The sequence below is a fragment of the Peromyscus eremicus genome, chromosome 13 (assembly GCF_949786415.1).
Source record: "Peromyscus eremicus chromosome 13, PerEre_H2_v1, whole genome shotgun sequence".
Classification (NCBI taxonomy): domain Eukaryota; kingdom Metazoa; phylum Chordata; class Mammalia; order Rodentia; family Cricetidae; genus Peromyscus; species Peromyscus eremicus.
This window is the reverse complement of record NC_081429.1, coordinates 20,626,388-20,649,223: the sequence shown is the minus strand read 5'-3', so window position 1 is coordinate 20,649,223 and position 22,836 is coordinate 20,626,388. Positions and strand designations below refer to the sequence as shown.

The 22,836-nt window shown below is 37.6% G+C and overlaps 1 protein-coding gene across 4 annotated transcripts in view; it reads left to right on the top strand.

The window, feature by feature from the left end:
- Positions 1-20,057, top strand: part of Vapa (VAMP associated protein A) — a 35,044-nt gene extending 14,987 nt beyond the window's left edge. The window contains exons 2-8 of one of the 4 annotated variants that reach the window (XM_059278656.1): positions 3,789-3,941; positions 5,515-5,618; positions 6,247-6,327; positions 13,979-14,101; positions 17,932-18,105; positions 19,293-19,352; positions 19,942-20,057. In XM_059278656.1, the coding sequence (XP_059134639.1) occupies positions 3,789-3,941; positions 5,515-5,618; positions 6,247-6,327; positions 13,979-14,101; positions 17,932-18,105; positions 19,293-19,352; positions 19,942-19,962 (716 nt within the window). In that variant the 3' untranslated portion in view covers positions 19,963-20,057. Of the gene's footprint in view, positions 1-3,788; positions 3,942-5,514; positions 5,619-6,246; positions 6,328-13,978; positions 14,102-17,931; positions 18,106-19,292 lie in introns of all 4 variants that reach the window. The other 3 variants (XM_059278655.1, XM_059278654.1, XM_059278657.1) reach the window with 3 other exon arrangements.
- The last annotated feature ends 2,779 nt before the right edge of the window (positions 20,058-22,836 follow it).

Below are 22,836 nucleotides of genomic sequence, written 5' to 3'. Positions count from 1 at the left end.
TGTTTCCTACATTTTAAGCTATTCATTTGGGATAAATGATAGACTTCTATCTGGGGTCTAAGTTTTAGAAACTCGCTGAATAGAAACATTCATTTCTTAACATAAATTGCTCAAAAGCTTACATTCTCTGCAAAATCTGTGTTTTCACTGTTTTTTATTTTTCTTTTCTTTCTTTTTTCCCCTTCGAGACAGGGTTTCTCTGTGTAGTTTTGGTGCCTGTCCTGCATCTCGCTCTGTAGACCAAGCTGGCCTCGAAATCATAGAGATCTGCCTGGCTCTGCCTTCTGAGTGCTTGGATTAAAGGTGTGCGCCACCACTGCCTGGCCTTCAAATGATTTTTAAAAAGCAAATATATCAATGCAGTCACTGTTCAGGGTGAGAAAGAGGTCTTGTCTGTCTGTCTGTGTAGGATGATGTGCATGAGTGGAAGGTGCTTGCAGGGTCCCGAAGAGGGTGTCGAATCTTCTGGAGCTGGGGTTGCAGGTGGGTGTGAGCTACCCAACATGGGTGCTGGGAACTGAACTTGAGGACCATCTCTCCCTTCATTTAAAGCAAAAGTTTGTATTATGCGCTCCTTATCTCAAAATAAAATTATCTACTCACATACACAAATTTAATATAATGCTCTCATTATAACAAAATGAACTAAAAGATATTTTTCTAGTGACATATGCCATCATGATAATGGACTAAACTTCTGTCTGAAATGTAAGCCAGCCCCAATTAAATGTTTTCCTTTAGAAGATTGCCATGGTCATGGTAGCTCTTCACAGCAATAGATATATGCTTATACCTACTTGAATAAGTTTGGATTTAAGAGAAATAAGACAGGATTAATGACTTTACCATTATAGAAGAACAAAATGTAATATACTTATGGCGGGGTCAGGTCAGTGAATCACTGGTGAATGTTTGTGAACTAATACACATGAGTTGCATTGGTAACTTAAGCATGGCATTGTTGTTGATAGAGTAAGTTTTGTAATGGTGACCTTCACTTTTACAGGGTTGAAAAAATTTCCTGTTCTAACAAAGTTGTCCTCAAAAGGAGATTTTTCCTATATTGTGTTTTGTTTTGAAATAATAATACACTATCAAGTTTAGACATAGACTAGAGAACAATGTGACCAGGTAACATATTGTAGTTGGAGTTTGTGGCAGAGTAAAACCCCTCATAAAATGTCCAGAAAGCAGAATAGCCTGGAAGAGTTGGGTCTTAACGATCCTCTAAAAGGATATACCTCCTCAGCCAGTGAAAGAGTCTATCATCTATCTCCCAGTTTTGTCACTCTGGAGAGTAGGCCTTTGGGGGACATTCAAAACCCAAATCATAGCAGGATGAACATTTGAAAGTTCAGTAGGATAAAATGTAATTGTTCTGTGGGATTGCCTGGCATTGCAGAATGTTTACCATTCTATATACCCACCCCTCCTTTCGAACCACTCAGCTATTATGCCAAGGGAAAATATTTTATCTTTAGGTAAAAGATTGTGTTGGTGCCTTATAGCACCTTCAGTTTATATAACCTCCCTTTTTCTGAGATCTGTAAAGGGGTGTGTGTGTGTGTGTGTGTGTGTGTGTGTGTGTTTGAGAGAGAGAGAGTGTGTTTCTGGTAGTAGGGCGATAACAGCTCCTATAACAGTCTTAGCTTTTATGAATTCATTGTTAAGTTTTTGTGGATATATGCCTATGCATGCCTTTATGGTAGGTTATAGCTTTCATCAGATTCTCAAAGAATTCTATGGCTTAAAAATGTGGACGAGATGTTACTTTGAACCAAGCAGCAGAGTCTCTGTTAGCCATAACGTTTGACTATTTTGCTTATGGTTAGTAGTACTCTTTAATTTTCCATTCTGAGAAGAAACTATGGCCTCAGACTGAGGCTTGCCCAGGACACATTGGAGTAAAGAATCTCTAGTGTACTCTCTGGGTGTCTTCTAATAGGATTCATGACATTGTTTTCATAAGGTTAACATGTCTAAGCATTTTGTTCTGGAGAAATTCTTTGTCCTTTGGTTGTATTATTTCATCTTTACATTTTTATGTTAGGAATATATATTCCCTGTTGGGTAATACATTAAGTACTTTTTTCAGAACACATTCTTAGGAGTTTGTTGATTGAAAATATATAGTTATTTTTAAAATTATGTGCAAGCTGATCAGAAGGGTCAGCTGTAGAGGCCTACCACATTGCAAGCTCCCAGTTACTGTTGTGATTTATGGGCATTGAGACTAGTGAGGAGGGAATGCCTTGCTTTACCCCTTTCAGATGTATTTATTTCTAGTAAAGTGGACAGGTTGGAGGTCCTCCCCCCCTTTTTTAATCTTGGTTCATTGTATTGTAGAGATGTTAAATCATCTGCTTTTCAAAGAGACAAGCAGTTTGGGAGCAACAAAGGGTGTAAGGTAGTCTATAGAATGAACGAATAGCTTATACTGAAACAAGCACTTCAGAATAAAACTACTTCTCAAGGCTTGAACTAAGCACTTTTTAAATCACCCCACTTTTGTGAAGTACTTTGTTTTCTCATGTTAAGCATTAGGCAGATCTGTTTGTTTCTATTTTCTGCAATCTGTAATGAATGCCTCTTTTGCTTTTCTGGAAGTCTTTGTCTTAGACAATTTCCCAACATTCAGTCAAACTATTTATAGAATATGGTTGGAGAATTTTCTCAATCTGGATTTCAAAGTATGACATTCTAAATAAAGTTTTATAAAAGAACATGATTTTTGTTTAAGATTTAAACGAACAGGGTTAGAAGGTGACTCAGTGATTAAGGGAGCTTGCTGCCAAGCTTGAAGGCTGATGTTCAATCCATGTAAACATACACTCTAAACACAAATATGTGGATGAAAAAAGATTTAAGTAAAAGCAGGTAGGCTTTTATAGTAGTTGTCTTTGACAAATAAAAAACAAAAGCTTAAAATTGTTTTTCAAAAGACCATTTAAAATGATTTTTGGAGTAGTTAATGGTATAGGCTTACCATTTTCTATTTGACATGTTGTTTTTAGGTTTATCTTCTGCCTTCAAATCAATAAGAAATTCTTGCTGTGTAAACTGGACTGTATAATCTGTCTTGGCTTTTCAGCCTAAAGCAAATACGTTTATCTTCACATCTCATAGCCCATTTTAAAAAAGTGAGGATATACTGGTTAAGTAGAGCTGGATCAGCTATTTGATTTCTATGTCCTTCTCATTTTGTTGAGTACAGAACCAAAGCTTTAAGACAAAAACTTTGTATCTAGATATGACACATTATTCATAAGTATGTGAGTGGATGATTGAAGAGAAGCGTGAATACTATTAGCTTTTGGAGTTTTCAGATCAGAAACTGTTACAGTTGGCCTTGTGAATGTGAAGAGGAGCACTGGTGAAGACCACTGGGGAATTCTGTCAGTCATGTGACATGAACACCCTGTAAGAATAGAAATAGAAAGGTGGCTTTTGGTGGAGATGCTTGTTGCCATGCCCGAGGGCCTGAGTTCGGTTTCTGGTACCCATGTAACGGGAGGAGAGCACCAATCCCAAAACATCTTCTGGTCTCCACACAGGCACTGTGGCACGCACTTGCTCATAGACAGAACACACAAACATGAATAAACGTAATCAGAACGAGAGAACTAAAATCATAGAGTAATTTTGTGGTTGGAGTTATCAAAAGATGGAAAAATATAGTTCTTGGGGTTTTTTTTGTAGAAAATGAGATTGAGATTATATTAATTTAATCTTGAATTCTACTTTTGTTGTGAATCCAGTTTTAATTCTCTTGTTTTTAAACCTTACAGGCCCCTTCACAGATGTAGTCACTACAAATCTTAAATTGCGAAATCCATCGGATAGAAAGGTGTGTTTCAAAGTGAAGACTACAGCACCTCGCCGGTACTGTGTGAGGCCCAACAGTGGAATTATTGACCCCGGGTCAATTGTGACTGTTTCAGGTAGCAGTTCCTGCCTTTACTAGTGTTTTCATCTGTTGATTATTTGGCTGCAGTTTGTGTTTAAAGGTGTTCTTTGGGTATCTTGCTATAAAAAAGTTGACTGAAACTTTTTCACTCTCATTTTGTGTGTGGGTGTGTAATTGATTAATGTCAACTTGAAACTTCACGTCTGTTCTTTATTTCTATAGCTCATCACCATATTCTGTGTTTTCACTAGTGTATCTTTGAATACAGCACGGTTTTGTTGTTATAGCATGTTTTGTGCAACTACAGAAGAAATGTTTTGAGTCTTTTGCTTAAAAATGTACCTGTTTTGGGCCCTCTTATAAAATCAATGAGTCTTTATGATGTTCAGTGTAAATGCCAACGAGGTCTTGCCTTGAAAACTGCACTGCTCTTCCTCCTTTGTGTATTGCTTACAGTTCCTTATCTGCACCATTTATTCCTGCTGTGGAGTCTGCTGGTGCTATCGAAATGTCCTCTGTAAACTGTTCAGTCCTTCCCCAGGCAGCCCTTCTAAAGAGACAGTACTGCATAACAGCATCTGCCATGGTTGAGAAATAGGCAGCAAGGCTGATGAGGCTGTGTGTGGCTCCATGTAGCTTACTTGTGAGAGAGCCTCTGGCCTCACACAGAGACTTTCTTTGTAAAACGGTACTTCTTTTTTTTTTTTTTTCTTTTTGTAAATTACAAAGGGAGCAGGAAAACACATGGATTTCCTGTTTGTTATGTTAGATCATGGGGATCAGTTTGGGTAGCATGGCATAGAAATACTTGAATTAAAACCCCCAGTGACTCATGATAATGTTCCAAAAATTTTAACACAATTCTACAGCTTTTATTTATTTATTGTTTGTTTGTTTGTTTATTTATTTATTTTATTAGTTTTTTTTGGGGGGGGGTTCGAGACAGGGTTTCTCCGTGTAGCTTTGTGCCTTTCCTGGAACTCGCTTTGTAGCCCAGGCTGGCCTCGAACTCACAAAGATCTGCCTGCCTCTCCCTCCCAAGTGCTGGGATTAAAGGCGTGCGCCACCACCACCCGGCTACAGCTTTTATTTTTAAGCACATGGAATATTAAAATAGCAAATTATAAAAGACCCATTGGGAATAATTTAAAGAAGAACTACAGAGATGTCATATACATCTTAATTACTAATTTATTATCTCCTATCTTATATTTGTGTCACATAGATTTAGCATGCTGATTGAACTCATGGAGCCTTAAAACTTGCAGCCTACTCAGATCTAAAGACATAAAACGTGGATGCTATTGGGATTCTAGAATCAAGAAGTTATGATTTCCTTTGTTTTCTTAAAATCAGATCTAAACAAATGAATACACTCTGAGTAATTGTTTAAAATCCAGTTTAGAAAAACTAGTTATATTAGAACAATGTCTCAATTGTCTAAATTAAAATCATCACAGAAATGAATTTAATAATTGAAAGTTATAAAGTTGAGAATGAATAATAATATTTGAGTTTTGAACCCATCTTGATTTTCTTTAAATTTGTGTTACTGAGGTAATAGGAGATAAAATGTCAAAGATAATGTGTCTTTTCTTTTTATTTAGTAATGCTACAGCCCTTTGATTATGATCCAAATGAAAAGAGTAAACATAAGTTCATGGTACAGACAATTTTTGCTCCACCAAATATTTCAGATATGGAAGCTGTGGTAAGTAAGTGTAGAAGTACAGAAATTATTTTTGGAGATAATAGTTTAAACTTTGGGTTTTGTTTCGCTCTCAAAAATCTTGATTTCCTTGCCAAAATTAAATATCTGTAAGTCTGTCCAGAACAAAATTGAAAAACGGAAATACTTGAAATACTGTTTTCTTAGAAACCATTTGGAAATGCAAACATGAAGAAAAAAGTCATGTGTATTGCTAATGTCATTATCATTCTTTTCATTACATTTTTATTTGTTTGATTGGGTATTCTACGGGGCATGTGGGGATCAGAGGACAGCTTGGCAGAGTTGGTTCTCTCATTCTGCCTTATGGATTCCTAGGATTGAACTCAGGGCAGCAGTGGTGGCAGCAGGTGCCTTTCCTTCTGAGCCATGTCTTGGGCCCAGGGCCCAATGCCACTGTCATTTTAATTGATGGCGATAGTAGGTCTGGAACTTCTAAAGGTCCAGGGACATGAGCAGGTGATTGCGGCAATTAGCAAGCACTCCAGCCTTGTACCCTAGATGAGCTATACCCTTAGCAGTTTTCTGAGCAACCACGTTCAGCTTTGATTATTCCTTTAGATAAACCTGTTTGCCACAATCTCTTATCTTATGTATTTTTTTTTTAAAGTGGAAAGAGGCAAAACCTGACGAATTAATGGATTCTAAATTGAGATGTGTATTTGAAATGCCGAATGAAAATGATAAACTGGTAAGTAAGAATCATCAGATAGTTGATTATCAGCGTCTGATTTTGGACTTGGGGTGGCAAGTCTATCTAATGAGACTTAAGTTTAAAAAGCTTGATAATGCTGTTTGCGTTTTATAATATTTTGTTTGACTAAGAAGAAATACGTATTAGTTGGTAGGTCCAAATTTCAGGGTGGGAAGAAACTCTGGGAATACTCTCAAATCTTACTTTTTAGAACAAGATATGCATACATAAATATAATTAGGAAAGATTGTATTAGGACCTCTTTTTGAGTAACAGTAACAACATTCTTGGGATAAAATATAATTACAGGAATAAGTGGGGTTTTTTTTTTACAGTTTAGCCTTTTGTGAAATATTTTGACTTTTTGTTTTTTGATTAAATTCAGTTTTATTAGTAAATGGTTTGTTTTGTTTATTGATTAGTATTAAGCAGTTACACTTTTGTGGCTTGAGGGATAGATGTGTTTAGTAAAAGCAGACCAGTGGCCTGTGGTCTGTTGGGTGGGTGTGGTTACTTTATTCCTGTCTTCTTTCTGATTTAAGAATTTTAATTGTATGCATGTGGTTGCTTTGCTTTCATGTGTGTCTGTGCACCACTTGTGTGCTGTCGCCCTCAGAAGAGGGTGAGGATTCCCCTGAAACAGGTGTTAGAGGTGGCTGTGAGCTGTTATGTGGGTGTGTGCTGGAGATGGAACCCAGGTCCTGTGCTCTTAATCACTTGACGAGCTATCTCTTCAGCCTTGTAGATTTGAAGTTTTTCTTATGGTTTGTAGGAGGGATTGTTTTTACGTGTGTTGAAATATATAAAATAATGTGGGTAAATATAATTGGTATAATATGGTTTATAGTGTCACATGATTCTTGCTTTGATCTAGTAACGTATTTGCTCTGTTCAAAAGTAAACTATATTTAAGAAAGCTGAAATGAAGATGCTCTTGAATGTTGATTAGGTATTGAACAAATAACTCATTGAACTTTCAACACATCCTTTTCAAGTGAATCTGAGTTATAATAGCCAAGAGAAAAAAGTATGGTGTTTGTGCTTTTCCATATTAGTTTCCTTTTTCTTTTTGTTGGTTCAAAAATGTTTAATAGCCTCCATTGCTTTTTACATTTAATAACAAAGTAATAAATTTATCTGGATTGACATTACTTTAAAATTACATTTGGAGGTTATTTCGCTTGAGGGTTTTTTGTTTGTTTTTACCATTATCTTATAATAGTTTATTAAACACAGATCTGTTTATCTTTCATTGGGTGTTATCCATTATACTCTGGATATTGGACAAGTTAAGACTGAAAAATTGCCGGGCGGTGGTGGCGCATGCCTTTAATCCCAGCACTCGGGAGGCAGAGCCAGGCAGATCTCTGTGAGTTCGAGGCCAGCCTGGGCTACCAAGTGAGTTTCAGGAAAGGCGCAAAGTTACACAGAGAAACCCTGTCTCGAAAAACCCAAACCCCCCCCCCCCAAAAAAAAAAGACTGAAAAATTAAGTCCGAGGAAGTTAGAGCCAGGTATTAATGTGATTCAGAGAGGTTCTTACTGCTTTGCAAGCCCGCAAGAAATTGATAGGCAGTTGAGCTTGTTTACCAGACCATGAGGAGGAACAGGCATGTGGACATACCAGAGAAGCCAGCCCACAGCTATGGAAGAAAGTACTGGGGACCCATTTTACCCCTTGATCAGATACTAAGTGAATCCTCTCAGTTTCTCTGCTGTGAAGCAGAACAGTAGTTGGTGGCTGGATTCTTTCTAGAATAGGTACCTATAACCCAAAGGCTGGTTAGTAACATCAGAGTATTCCTCGACACTATCAGATCCCGAACCTCCATAAGCAGCAGAATGTCTTCCTGTTATTTGGACTACTTTATTTGTTGTATATTAAATTGGAGCATCTGCTATAAAGCTTTTTGTTTTTGTTTTTTGTTTTTTAAAAACTAGGGATTAGACAGAAAATGACATACATTAGAAAGAGGGGTATACTCTCACTATGAGTCCATGACCAGCTTTTATAATTGCTAGGTCATAAACCCTTAGATTTTACTTGTCATCTTTGTAGCCCAGAGAAGTGGTTATTTCTCCTGCCTCAGCTTCCCAGTGCTGGCATCAAAAGCTGCCACCATGCTTGGCTTTATGTATAATTTTAAGACACATCCTAGACATTTGGTTTTATTCATTAACATGTGTAATTCTCTAAGGACTTACAGACCCACGGAAGAGTTCTAATGTTTTCATATTATACCTTTAAATTTTAATGTGTTCACATTCATTAAGCTGTCCAAGCAGCATTCAGATTTGTCCTCCAGATGTCATTAAAATGTCCTTTTTTGTAGTCTGTTTGAATTGAAATTAAAAGGAAATCCAAACAATGCAGATGATTTATATCTTTAATTTAGTGGCCTCCTTTTTGCTTTGCTCTTCTAAAAGTAATACATGAACTAGGTTTGCCTATAGGCTTTGCTGCATGCTAGGCTTGTTTTTTTAAGATATTTATTTGTGTATGTGTTTGCCATGTGTTTGTGAGTACCTGCAGAAGTCAGTGTGGGTGTTGGATCCCCTGGAGCTAGAGTTACAGACAGTTGTGAACCACTTGGTCCTGGGGAAGAGCAGCAACTGTTCTTAACCAGAGACATCTCCCTAGTCCTCTACATGATAGGTTTGTATGATAGCATTCTCCTGTTACGTAGTTTCTTTGTCTAATATTTCTTATTGGAAGTTGGATCCTAGAAGCTTGATCAAATTTAGATTTGTTTTTGGTGGTGGTTGTAGATGTTGTTGGTGAAGTGCATAGCATTAAAGTTCAGCTACAGCATTTAGGTGAGTGATTTTCATCTAATAACAGTTTACAAAGGCAGGTTATAAACTATTTTATCATTACTTTTTGTTTGTTTGTTTTTATTTAAAGACAGGGTCTCTACATAGCCCTGATTGTCCTGGAGCTCACTATGTAGACCAGGCTGGCCTGTAACTCACAGAGACCGGCCTGCTGTGATTAAAGTTGTCTGTTACCATGCCTGGCTTAATTAACAGTTATTGTAAAAAATATATTTTGAAAATTTCATACACGTATCCATTGTATTTTGATCATATTTACCCCCTTTTCCTCTTGGATCTCCCTGTGTGTCCCCTTTTCAACTTTATAGTTTTTCTCCTATTTACAAGCATATCTCTGCTCTGGTGATATATAAGCTTTACCTCCATTTCCTTTCTCCCCTCCCCTCTTTTACTTGCAATATAATTATATATAATGGATTAGTATACATAAAAAGTATAATTCATGCCTTCAGAAGCTAGGGAGATGGCTAAGTTGGTATAGTGCTTTCAGGTACTAAGACCTGAGTTTGAATCCCTAGCACTCATATAAAAAGCACAACAGGTGCTGTGTGTATCTGTAACTTCAGCACTGGAGTTGTCTCTACTGACTCCCACTGGAGAGGAGACAGATCCCTGGAGCTCACTGACTCCATCCTTGCTGAATTGGTGAAGCCCAGGTTCAGGGAGAGGCCTCTTGGAAAATAGGGTGGAAAGAGATTGAGGAAGACACCCAACCTCAGCCTTGGGTTTCCATGTGCATGTCACATGCACATATGAACCTGTAAATACACCTGTGTCTCTCTCTCTCATGCACACACACATTCAAATAAGCATTTGTGCCCTGAAGTCATACAATTACTACGTGTCGGAGCCTGCAGACAGTCAGCTGGGTAGCTAGGTAGAGGCATGCGGGTTGTAGAGACAATGAAGAAGACAGAAAAGAGTCGAGAGGTCTGCTGGTCAATGCCGGCAGCCCCGTTTATTTCACAGCCAGCTTATAAAGTCTTGAAGGACAGAGGTAGAACAATGCACAGTACAGGCATTCAACCACTATCTATCCTGCCTTGCGTCAAAGAGCAGGCAGTTTCATTTTGTATCTCGATGTACCTCCGGCTGGCACCAGCAGCCTGCATCTAGCTAGATAGTATGTTCCTTCCTGTGGGCAATCAGGACTTTCTCACAGCCCTTCAAGGAGACTCTGTGGACTAATCAGAACTTTCTCACAGTCCTTGAGCAAACAAGCTTGAACTCTGTTGACTCAGAATAGACTTCAGATTCAAACTGGGAAACTGAGTCAGTTGTGAGCTGCCACAACTACATTATTAGATTGGTTGATAGGAGGCTCTTCAGGTTGGTTCTTGAGCCATTTTGACTCAAGTAACCACTAGTAACCTTAATTTTTAATTACATGTATTAGTTGTATATAATAGGTTTCCTTGTTTTATCTTCATAAATGCACATTATATGTTTTGATCATATTCATCTCCCATTGCCTGTTTTTTCTTCTGCCCACTCATTAGTTCCTGTTCTTTATCCAACTGGTCCTACGTGTGCTTTCATGCCTTTTTCATTCAGGAGATGACAGGAGGATGGATGCCATTTTGTTTACAGGGCTATGTTCACCTTCGTAATGATCAACCAAGAGAAATATCTCTCCTTCCTCAGCAACAGTTAACCAAGTGTAAACCCTTAGGATGGAGTGGGGCTCCATGAGCTCTGCAGCTTTCTGTGATGGATTTTGGCAGGCTCAGTCCTGTGGATCTCTTGTGTAGGTAGTCACAGCTGCTGTGAATTGAAGAGTGTCATATGCGTGTCCTGCTGGGAAGTCAGAGCTTCACACTGCACTCCCCTTCTTCCAGCATTAACATTTTTTTTTTCCCTGTGTGTTTTTCCTAGAGCTGTGGAGAGGATGCTCTCTATGTCCTGTGTGGATTAGCATTTGACAGTCACATGTTCTCAGTATTTTGACCAGTTATTATATCAGTCACAACTGACTTAGGAACTTTCTTTTGAAAAACAAACTATTTTAACTGTATGCATGATTGCCTTCATGCACTACCTGTGTACTTGGTATCCACAGAGGCCAGAAGAGGGCATTCAGTCTCCTGGAACTAGAGTTACAGGTGGTTGGGAGCTACCATGGGCTACTGGGAATCTAACCCCGGTCCTCTGGAAGAGCAGCCGGTATTCTTAACCACCCTTAGCATTCTCTCCCTCGCTTTAGGAACTTTTTTGATATAATATGACCAAGCAAAAGGCCCAGACTTAGGATCATTCCTTAAACTTTGGAAGTGTGGCACTGGCTGCTCATCCCTATAATCCCAGTACTTTGAAAGTGGAAGCAGGAGGATTGCTGTGAGTTCTGGGTCAGCCTATGCTACAAGGTACCATGTCTATAAAACTAAACCAAACAAAACTTTGGATCCTTTTAGTCAGGGTGACAGTCTGGGCACTAAATAGACAATGACTTTAAGACAAGGTATTAATTACTGTGTAACAGATCCTTATTTAGACCTCCTGAAGTATTGTTTTGACATCAGTATTGAAATTGTTACTCTGATGGTCCTTAGCCTTGCTGTTAAATTTTTGTTTTGTGGTTTTGGAAGGCAGGGTCTCTGTCCCAGGATGGTGCGGAACTGTGTGAGCTGGCAGGCTATCCTCAAGTTTGTGGTAGTCCTCCTGTCTTGGCATCTTGAGTGCTTGTAGTTTAGGAGTGAGCCCTTCTGATAGTTGGTGGGTATTTTCACATGTTAGAATTTCCATTTCAAGATTCACATACAAGATGAGATGTGATGAGGATGTAACTTAGTGGATAGGTGGCAGGCAGGTTTATCATACCACTAGTCCTGTGTTAGATCCCATCACCACGGAAACTCGGCTGAAGAACAGTTACTTCTGCAAGTGTTTGAAGAGTATTTTTGGAAATACGGTTTTCCCTTAAGCTCATTCTGCTGTTGCTACTCACCTGCAGATTGTAAAGAAATGTTAATTAGTGTCATCTGTGAGGATACAGTCCATTTGGTCACATGTATGTCCTGTCAGGGGTTTAGTTTAATGGTGCATCTCATCCTTTATCATGTGACCTGGAATAAAATGAAAGTTTTTTGGTGCTTAAACCTCTTTTTAACTACCTAGAAGTATACACAAAACACCTTGTCCATTTTACTCTTTGTGGAAATAAGACTTCGTTGATAATGCCCTGTTCAGTATTATGTATAGGTGAAGTTGATGAAGGTTCTAAATGTCAGTGTTTTGATATTAGTTTTTTTTTTAGCTTTTTACTAAAATTACCTACTCCTTTCTGTGTGTTTATCTTAGGTTTAGTATAAGATTTGTGGTTTTGGAAGTTTAGGCATTATTGAATAATCTGATGCCTAGATGGGGTTTTGTGAGTTTACTTCAGGTATGGTTTTGTTAATCATATCTTGCACGAACTAAGTAAAGATGAACACTCAATACATTTCCAAATGTGCACCATCAACAAAAATGTTACGAAGAAGTATGCTGGTAGTGTATATTTATTAGAATATATAGTATAGAACCAAATAGTTTCAGTTTGTAGTCTTGTGACACAGTAAATTGACTTATTTATATTTATTGAGTGGGGTTGGAAATTGAACTCTGGTTCTGCAGCATGCTAGGTAGGCACTCTACCACAAAGATACACCCTGGGTCTGGTTTATTTAATGAATTAACTTAAGCAAAATATGATGTAGTTTTTTAATTAAGTTGCTGGTAACAACTACAGTTCAGTATGTGACTCTGTATTGTGGCATGTGGAGTTTGTATTATCCTTGTTTTTCGTGTATGACACTGGAGAAGTCTGTGTAGATTGTCAAACACATTTTCCTCTATATATGTACATTGTGAGCCAGAATCAGTCTCCTTAATAGCCCCCACACCTGACTTAGTTCCTGTTAGTATTTTTAGGGATGGAATGAGGCTATATTGTTTTTGATCTTTTATAACCTATTCAGTCTGAATTTGAATTTTAAAAAACATTTCAAGCCTTAACTCTACTTGATAATTTCCAGATTAGTTAAGTGTATGTACTTAGCGTATTGCCCTCTATGTAACATCTGATAGTAAACTATTTTAACTAGATTAGTTAAGTGTATGTACTTAGTGTATTGCCCTCTATGTAACATCTGATAGTAAACTATTTTCTACAAAAACTTTTGCTTTAACGACAACAAGGGGACTGCTGAGTGGAGCAGGAGCCTTTTTACAAAGGCATTCTGTATTTCAAAATACATGCTCTTTTTGTTGAGACAGAATAAATTGGATGTCTATTAAGTATTACTTTGTGCCAAGCTTTTTGAGTTGTTATTTTTTAACTATAGTAAGAGAATTTGAAAGGTAAGTAGGGAACTGTAGAGTTATGGTAGGCTAACCAGAGTGTTATATGAATCTCTGGGTTTTTATTGGCTGGTGTGTATTTGGGGGGTAACAGGGTCCCTGAGTATAAGAGACGATTACAAATCATTAGCATTTTTTAGTTTTAAAGGGAAAAAATTTCTTGTTAAGTGTTATCAAAGGTAAGAGAACACAAAACTGAATATTTTTTAGATAATGACAAGTGTGAGTTTTTTTTTTAATATATACATTTTCTAAGTGAAGGTGTACAAAAGGCCATACCTAATTTTGTGTGAGAGATATGAAAAGCCAGTTCAGAAATGTTGTTTTGATTTGATGTTCTGTTTCTGATGCATTATTTTTATGGAATAAGATGTCAGTGTTTTACAGGCTAAAGCTATTTGTTAGTCGTTCCCAATATCATGCAGGAGAAATGAGTTTGGTATGAATCTGAGAATATTTTTCCCATGCTACCTCAGGGTAAAACTCCACCAGGGATTGCTTCAACTGTCACTTCCATGAGCAGCGTCAGCAATACAGTTGCAACACCTGCCAGTTATCACACGAAGAGTGACCCCAGGGAACTAAAAGAGGTGAAGCAGGTTTGTCATAGGAGCTAACAGAAGTAGGAGTCTACTAGTGTTAGTAAGTTAATGTAGATACCTAAGCAGATGAGTACTATTGAGTGTATTAATAAATAGTTAGGATTAATTTTTTTTCCCCAGACTGGATCGCATGTTGCCTAGATTGGCTTCTCAGCTCACTCACTATGTAGCCAAGGATGACCTTGAACTTCTTATCCTCCTGCCTCTACCGAGAAGTCCTCAGATTGCAGGTGTGAGCTACTGCACCTGGTTCTGTGCTGGGGGTAGAGCCCAGGGCTTCCTGTGGGCTCAGTCTACTGGCCGAGCTTCTCCATCTCCAGAACTTACATTTTAGACTGTATTTAAAATGACAGAATTGACAAGTTCTGAAACAATGATCAGTAGAGTCACAGGCCTTGAGCGGATATAAGTAAGTGAACAATATCAAATTGGTGTAATTTTTCCCATGAATGAGCTTTTCGGAGCATAAGCTGAACATTGAATTTGTAGCTTGTTTGAATTAGCATAGCAGATATATAGTAGGTAGGAGCTAGCAAACACTGCTTTTCAACAAGCATTTGTGTTTGTAGGAAAGAAAAAATATAAGAATAGTAACCTTTATAACTGTCATTGTTTACTTGCAGTGCCCTGGGATTTTTTTAAAAATCATGGCTAAAAATGAGGCCAAAATTTAAATCTGCATGTATGTGCTTGAATGCTAATAAGGTTAGGGTAACTGAGTTTGCTGGTTGAATGGGTTCTGTGTAATTCTTGTTAGCATTTATTACTTATTGGAAAGTTCAGAAATATTATTAAGATTAATAGTTAAATGCTATACGTTCTTATACTTTGATTTGGCTTAGAAGAGGATATGCATATAATAAGGCTTTAAAATTTACTTTAAGTTTATGTGTATGGGTGTTTAGTCTACATGTCGTATGTTTGTGCACCACATGTGCCTTGGGCCAATAGAGGTCAGAAGAGGTTATCGGATCCCCTGGAACCAGAGTTACAGATAGTTAGTTGTGAGCCACCATGTTGGTGCTAGGAATCACACCCAGGTCTTCTGGAAGATCAGCCAGTGTTTTTTAACCACTGCACCATCTCTAGCCCCCTAAGAAGGCTTTAAAAATACCTTTTATTAGCTGAGTGTGTTGGTGCAGTGGTGCACACCTTTAATCCCAGCACTAGGGAGGCAGAGGCAGGCAGAGCTCTTGGTGAGTTCAGGGCCAGCCTGGTCTACATAGCTAGTTCCAGGCTAGCTAGGGCTATGTGGTGAGGCCTGTTACAAACAAAGAAATCAACCAACCAACCAAACAAACAAACAAACTTTTATTTAAATTTCTAATTATTTCGAGAAACCATACATTTGCTGTTGGAGTAGGAAGAAAAAATCCAGAGAACATTGTTTTTCAGATATTTCAATTTACAAATTAAAACTTTAATTCTGACAGCATAGTCATAGTTTAGCTGTATACCATCTTTATGTATTGACACCCTTCACTCAAAATAGTGATAGAAGAATGTTCTTTAGTTCTCTCTTCTCAGAGCTTCATTGCAAATACTTGCTCTGCCGTAGAGTTCACCCTTGCTTTCTGTGTCTAGTGCCTAACTCCTTTCTAATTGCCCCCCACAGTTATTAAAGTGGAAATCCTGATGGGGCTACTGCAGACAGGCAAAGGAATGTAAACTAGTGGACAGTGTATAACATAAACTGGCATGTTGTCTTGACACACATTGAGGTGTTAAGGAAATGTTACTATTGGTTGGTAAGAGTCATAGCGTGTTGAATCTTTATTTTGCTTATTTCATTGTCCTATCCTCCATCTGCTGGGATTAAATGCGTGCACTGCACCCCACATAAAAATTTTTTGAGAATTGAAATTTTTTATTTAAATCATTAGAACCCCCCCCCACACACACACACCATTAGCTTCATATATATCATTTTGTAGTTAACACTGGGCTAACAGTATGATTTTTCTCTCAATTGTTTTTGCCCCAGTACTGGGGATTGAGCCTATGATCTTATGTGTGTGAGGCGAATGCTTTGCTCAGCACTTTCTTAGTTCTTAAGCAACACTTGAGGACTTTGTAGTTGCCTGTTGTTGAATATTGCCTGCTTTACTGAGGGAGGCATGTGTCTTCCTGTTTGAAAGTCAAGTTGGATTGTGCAGGATGGGGTTTGAAAACTCAGTTTAAAGTAAATTTTAATGTCAAGAAAAAAATAGAATAAACGTTTTAGTAAAATATATCAGGTCCAGATTTTTTATATTAGAAGTGAGTTTGGTTGGGCATTGGAGAGATTATGGGAAAGAATAGTGTCAGCAAGAGAAGCTCAGAGCAAATTGAGGTAAGCATCTCTTCATCTTGAAGTCAGCTCCCCTTCTCAAATGTGAAACTTGAAAGGACAGTCCGCTGGCAGGTCAGTGTTGTGCATTAGAATCCCTTGTTTTCACAAAGTACTGACATGGGCAGCATTGTGCATTAGAATCCCTTGTTTTCACAAAGTACTGACATGGGCAGCTTTAGGAAGAAAACTTGATTTTGCTTACAGTTTGAGGAGCAGTCTGGTTTGGCAGTGGTAGGTGATAGTCATGTTGCATCTGCAGGCAGGAAACAGCCATTAGTGCTGGTGCTCAGTTCTTTCTTTTTGTTCTGTTCAGGACCTAGCCCCTGTAATGGTGCTACTCACATTCAGGGTCTGTAGTCCACCTCACTTAACCCAGTATAGAAAGTTTACAGGCTCTCGCAGAGGTTTGTTTACAGTCCTGGGTGACCCTAGATATGTCTAGTTGACACTGTTAACCATTGCAGCCCCACTGGCAGCCAGAATGGTTATGCACAGCCTCTGATCTTGGTACAAATGACTACTATGCAGTGTCAATGAAATTTAATTTTATAAATGCCTTGATTAGCAGTTTATATCTGGATAAAGCTTGCTAGCAAATGCTCTATTACTGACTTAATCTCCTAAGCCTTCTAAAAATTTTAACAGTTAAAAATCAAGAATGAAAATGACTTTATATTGATGCTATTACGGTATGTAGTGGCATAAATGATGTTGGGATGAAGGAAACAGTTTGGATCACAGGCTTAGTCACAAGGATGAATTTGGACCTTGCAGTTTTGAAAGGTGTCTTAAGTAACTTCTTAAATAGTATACCACAATGAATCACACTAATTGGATAATCTTAACAATTTGAAGACCACAGATAGCTTCCTCCATTCATTGCAGTGATCTGTTTGTTTGCTGTTTCCCTTTCAATATTTGTATTTTTTAGTTACTTTATTCCATTAGTAGACATTAGATTGGTTTTGTCTCTATGTTCTTAGGCAGCTGCAAATTTTGTTGGAATGATTATGAGGCTGTCCTGTACTTTCCAATTCCTAAAACCTCGTTTGAATGTAGAATCAGACCATTGAAAATTACCTGGAGTTAGTCATTCAGCATATTTTCCTGGACTGATTAGTCTTGGTCAAAGCACGTATTTAGGGGTAAATAATAAAGAGAAATGGCTGTTCTCCCAGCTTTTGAAATTCTGGAGGAAATAATGTAAAAGATAAATTATTATGACACCTTTTAAGTGCTATGTTAAGGTAAGTGCCAAGGGTACAGGAGTAGAGGAAATAGGCTGCTTATTTTGATTTATGTAATAACTGCTGATATTTATTGACATTCCATTGAAAATGTTTACACATGACCATATTTGGTACTATTAAAGTCTTAATAATTAGTTGAAACTTATCACCTTTTTAGGACATTTTAGAAAAGATGTAGAGTTTAGATTTTTATTAGTTAAAATCCATAAATGTTTTTAAAGATTCCCATTATCTTTGAAATACAGAATGATATGGAACCTAGCAAAACTGTTCCACTGAATGCATCCAAACAAGATGGACCCCTGCCAAAACCACATAGTGTTTCGCTCAATGATACAGAAACAAGGAAACTGATGGAAGAATGTAAGAGACTTCAGGGAGAAATGATGAAGCTGTCAGAAGAAAACCGACACCTGAGAGTAAGTTTTCTTGGTTGAAAATGAGTTTCTTGTAATGAAGGTACAAAGAATGTGTTAGTATCTTTTAGCAGTCTCTGTATGTTTATATTTAATCTTGGTGCTAATTTTTTTTTTTTTATTTAACTCATTTGATTGCTCTTACTACCTGAAGATAATTAGTTTAAGATTAAAGAAGCGAAGTTTCTGAAAATCCAGTAATGGAAGTGAAATAGGTATATTTTAGTTAGTGGTCAGATATATTTTGACTTTTGATAGGATTATATGCCTGATAAACCCATTGGAAGGTGAAGATATCCCAAGTTGAAAATACACCTAATGCATATAACCTTTTAAACGTTCTAGCATAGCTTAACTCCACAGCACTGGGATCCTGTGCCTGGCTAGGAGCAATAGTGTGATGATCAGAGGATATAGCACATGTCTGGAACGGAATTGAGTACAGCTGGTAATGATGTATATCACTTTTCACGCTACCCTAATATCAGAATAGTAAATTGAACTGTAGTGAAGTTGGAGATGCTGTGTAAGTGTGGTTGAAGAATGGTGTCTGTAATTACCCCAGGACCACATGACACATACTGTCATAACAACCACCTGCTTTGAGAAACTTGCTTTCTTAGGAGTTTCTCCTAAGAAACATCTAAAAACGTAGGACTATCAGAAACTTAAACTTAGGGCTACGTGAAACAGTTGAGTAAGAAGGGAGCAGCTTCTTCTTTTACGTGGAGTAAGTGAGGCACTTTAACACGAAGAAGCAGTGTGTGTCTGCCATGTGGATTTTCAAGTTGTATTGATTGAGTCAGTGAACCTGCCGAGTAGTGTGCTATTGCTAGTCTCTGGCTGATGTCAAATACCACGGGGCGTATTGGAGGTAAGCTTACATGGTTTCATAGGAGTACATGCCTCAGCTTCTGTTTTAAAAGTCAGTGTTATTGAGGTGTAATTTACATCACATGAACGCACTGATTGTGATGATTGTTCAGGCGAGTTATAGAATTACTCAGCTATCACTTCTATCCAGTTGTAGAATTTGTCCCAGTTCCACAGGTTCCAAGGTAGACAGCGGTTAGTTCTGTTCCTGTTCCTAGCCATACACATCTACTGACCTCCTGTCTGTAGGAACTTTTAACTCCAGTACTTACCTGTGTGTATTTGTTTAAAAATCTCTTCTGTGTATTTTCCTGCAGGATGAAGGCCTAAGGCTTCGAAAGGTAGCACATTCGGATAAACCAGGATCCACCTCAGCTGTATCCTTCAGAGATAATGTCACCAGTCCTCTTCCTTCTCTTCTGGTTGTAATTGCAGCCATTTTCATCGGATTCTTTCTAGGGAAATTCATCTTGTAGAGTGAAGCATGCAGAGTGCTATTTCTTTTTTTTCTCTCGACCAGAAAAAGATTTGTTTACCTACCATTTCATTGGTAGTATGGCCCGCGGTGACCATTTTTTGTGTGTACAGCGTCATATAGGCTTTGCCTTTAATGATCTCTTACGGTTAGAAAACACAATAAAAACAAACTGTTCGGCTACTGGACAAACTGTATATTATCAGATCATCACTAGCAGATGTCAGTTGCACATTCAGTCCTTTATGAAATTCATAAATAAAGAATTGTTCTTTCTTTGTGGTTTTAATAAGAGTTCAAGAATTGTTCAGTCTTGTAAATGTTATTTTAATAATCCCTTTAAATTTTATCTGTTGCTGTTACCTCTTGAAATATGATTTATTTAGATTGCTAATCTCACTCATTCAGGAAATGCCAAGAGGTTTTCTGTGGGGAAATGGTGCCTCTTACTGTGTAAATTTTCTCCTTTACCTTTGCTAATATCATGGCAGAATTTTTCTTATCCCTTGTGAGGCAGTTTGTTGACTGAGTTTTTCATCCTTACAATCCTGTCCCATGGTATTTAACATAAAAAAAAAATAAAACTGTTAACAGATTCTTGCTCGGATAGCCTGTTTGTGTCTGCCATGTCATTGGGGCTGGGCTGGGGCGGGCTGGGGCGGGCTGGGGCGGGCTGGAGTGGGGCGGCCAGAAAGTCTACTGTGCAGAAATAGGACTTTATAATGCATACTTTTCTCTTGTGTGAAACTTCCCAGTACTTCATTATTTGTAACTTAAAAGTCTTCAGTCTGTTTTTATTAATGAATAGAATTTCAAGCTAATGCAGGTATTTTGGAAGACCATAATTGATTTTAAGAAATATAAAAGTGCTATAATTTTAATGACTTTCGTGTATGCCAGCTGACTATGTATCATTGTTCAGTTTACTCCATTTTTACCAGGGTTTCATTTTTTTTTAAGCTGTCTTCTAAAAGAGGACTTAAATTCTTCTGAATTTTAAGTACTTTACATACTTCTGCTTTATAATGTATGTATGTATTCAGTTTTTGTTTTTTGAGACAGGGTTTCTCTGTATAACAGTCCTGGCTGTCCTGGAACTTGCTTTGTAGATCAGGCTGGCCTTGAACTCCGCCTTACCTTTGCTGGCATTAAAGGTGTGTGCTGCTACCACCTGGCAATGTACTTCTTAATAATACTAAAAAACAATTGTTGTTTTTCTGTTATAGAAATTAGTATTACTCAGCAAACCTTGGGGATTAATATTTTGAAAATCAAAACTTTTTTATTTTTATTTTTTTGCAGATTAGCCTGTTAGCCATGTGAAAAACAGTTGGAATTCGAAAGATCATTGTATATAGACTAGTGCTTCCCTGAACCTTAGTCTTAGGTCTTAATTTAAATTATTCATATTGAGATAAGCAATTTTAGAATCAGAAAGTATATCCTGTTTTTAACTGAGTATAGTTTATTACAGGTGAATTTGTGTTCTCAAAACTAGGTGTTGGTTTTGTAAAAGTTGTATTCTCTTGGAACAGAAATTGGGTTGTGGGGCTTAATGTGCAGTGAAGTATGTTACAAGTTGGTGCACATTTTATGAAAGTGAAGTGTTCTCAAGTATTTAGGTTGTCCTGAATTTCTTGGGTTATATATGATGTATTATATTCTATGATAACTTTTAATAAAACGTCCTGCTTATGTATGAGTTAACTGTAAAAACAACAAAAAGCAAACCAGAAGTTAATGCTTAGCTGTTACTAGCTTGCTTCTGCAAGTAATGTCCTTGTTGCTGTATGCAGTACTACCACAGTAAGCTCCCTCCCCACAACTGGAAAAGCATGATAAAAATCTTATATTTTCATCCCATAAGTACAGAATCAGCACCTCCTTTTTTTTTTTTTTTTTTTTAAGTTTAAAGTTTTTTTTAAAGTTCTCTATAAAATGACCATTGGTGATAAGTTCAAGCTTGGTATTGCTTAAATTACTTTTTAAAGGAAAAAAAAATCCTGTTTTATGGAAATGTTCCCTGCAATTTAGTTCTGTTTCTTAGTCCCTTCATTTGTAGCTGAGGAGTCTGAAGCCTTAGAAGGGCTGAGGAGAACTTCACCGTGTCTCACAGGCTCTTGGAGACAGTTAAAACCAGAAGTCTGCTTTCCTGATTGTAGCTGTAAAAAGTAAAGCATTTTGAGTTTGAACAGAGACTTCATACCATGAGAGTAGAGGCTGCTGTTGAATCTGATGTGTATGTTTTATGTTGAGGCTGCAGTGTCTGTCCCATTGATGGTGATGGGTGTAATACATTGTCTGCTTCACAAATTACATTATCTAGTGCTTGGTTTTGAGGTAGATTATAGTCTATGTAGCATCTTTTGAAAATACACACGGGCCTCTTAACTGCCTTTCTTAGGAGATGGCTCTGATTCTGTAGGACACCTGATTTTTGGTTCTTTTTAATCGCTCCGAGAAATGTGATCAGATTGTTTTCTTACCAAGTTGTACTTGGAAAGAAGTCCAGCTCTATTGACAGATAATATATGAGTTGTCTTCACCCTTACATGTTAGAGTTTTTGCTTTATGTATGTAAACAAGGAAAAGATTAGAGCTAACACTGAAATTACAGTCTAGAAAGGCCTTACGACACCAAATGCACTGCAGTCTCTCCGTTTTTCTTTATCCAGTGTACCTTAATTTTGCTCATTCTTGTATTTGTAAGAAGGAATTGTGTTCTGAGTATATTCTGTGCTACCTTAACAAAGACACTTGGAGAAAAATGTAAGCTCACAAATTCTAGTCCAACAATACTTAGAATTTTTCTTCAGGTGTCTTAGAATTTTCTTGATGGTGGCAGTGTTGGCGTGACTTTTGTTTGTTACTTTTGAAAATACTCCACGTGGGCAGGTTTTAACAAGTCAAAAGCAAACAAAAATTTGACCTTTTAGCAAGATCAGAAAGCACTCTCCAATTGTGGTTGGCCTCTTTAGAAACATCACACAAGGTTCCCAGGAGCTCTGCATGTTCTTGTTGAGTGACTCTGGTGTGTTCATAGATTTTAAATCTGATCTTTGTTAGTTAGGGAAAAATACTTTTTTTTTTTTTTTTTGGTTGTTTGAGACAGGGTTTTTCTGTGTAGCTTTGGTGCCTGTCCTGGATCTCGTGCTGTAGACCAGGCTGGCCTCAAACTCACAGAGATCTGCCTGGCTCTGCCTCCTGAGTGCTGGGATTAAAGGCGTGTGCCACCAACACCTGCCGACTTTTTAAAAAAATACAATCAGAAACTAAATAAATGGACTTTTTTTTTTTTTAGCCTCAAGAAGTTAAAATGTGTGGATAGTTGTAGTGGAATGTCATTTTCCTTTTCACATTAAAAACATAGTTATTTGAACAGTCTC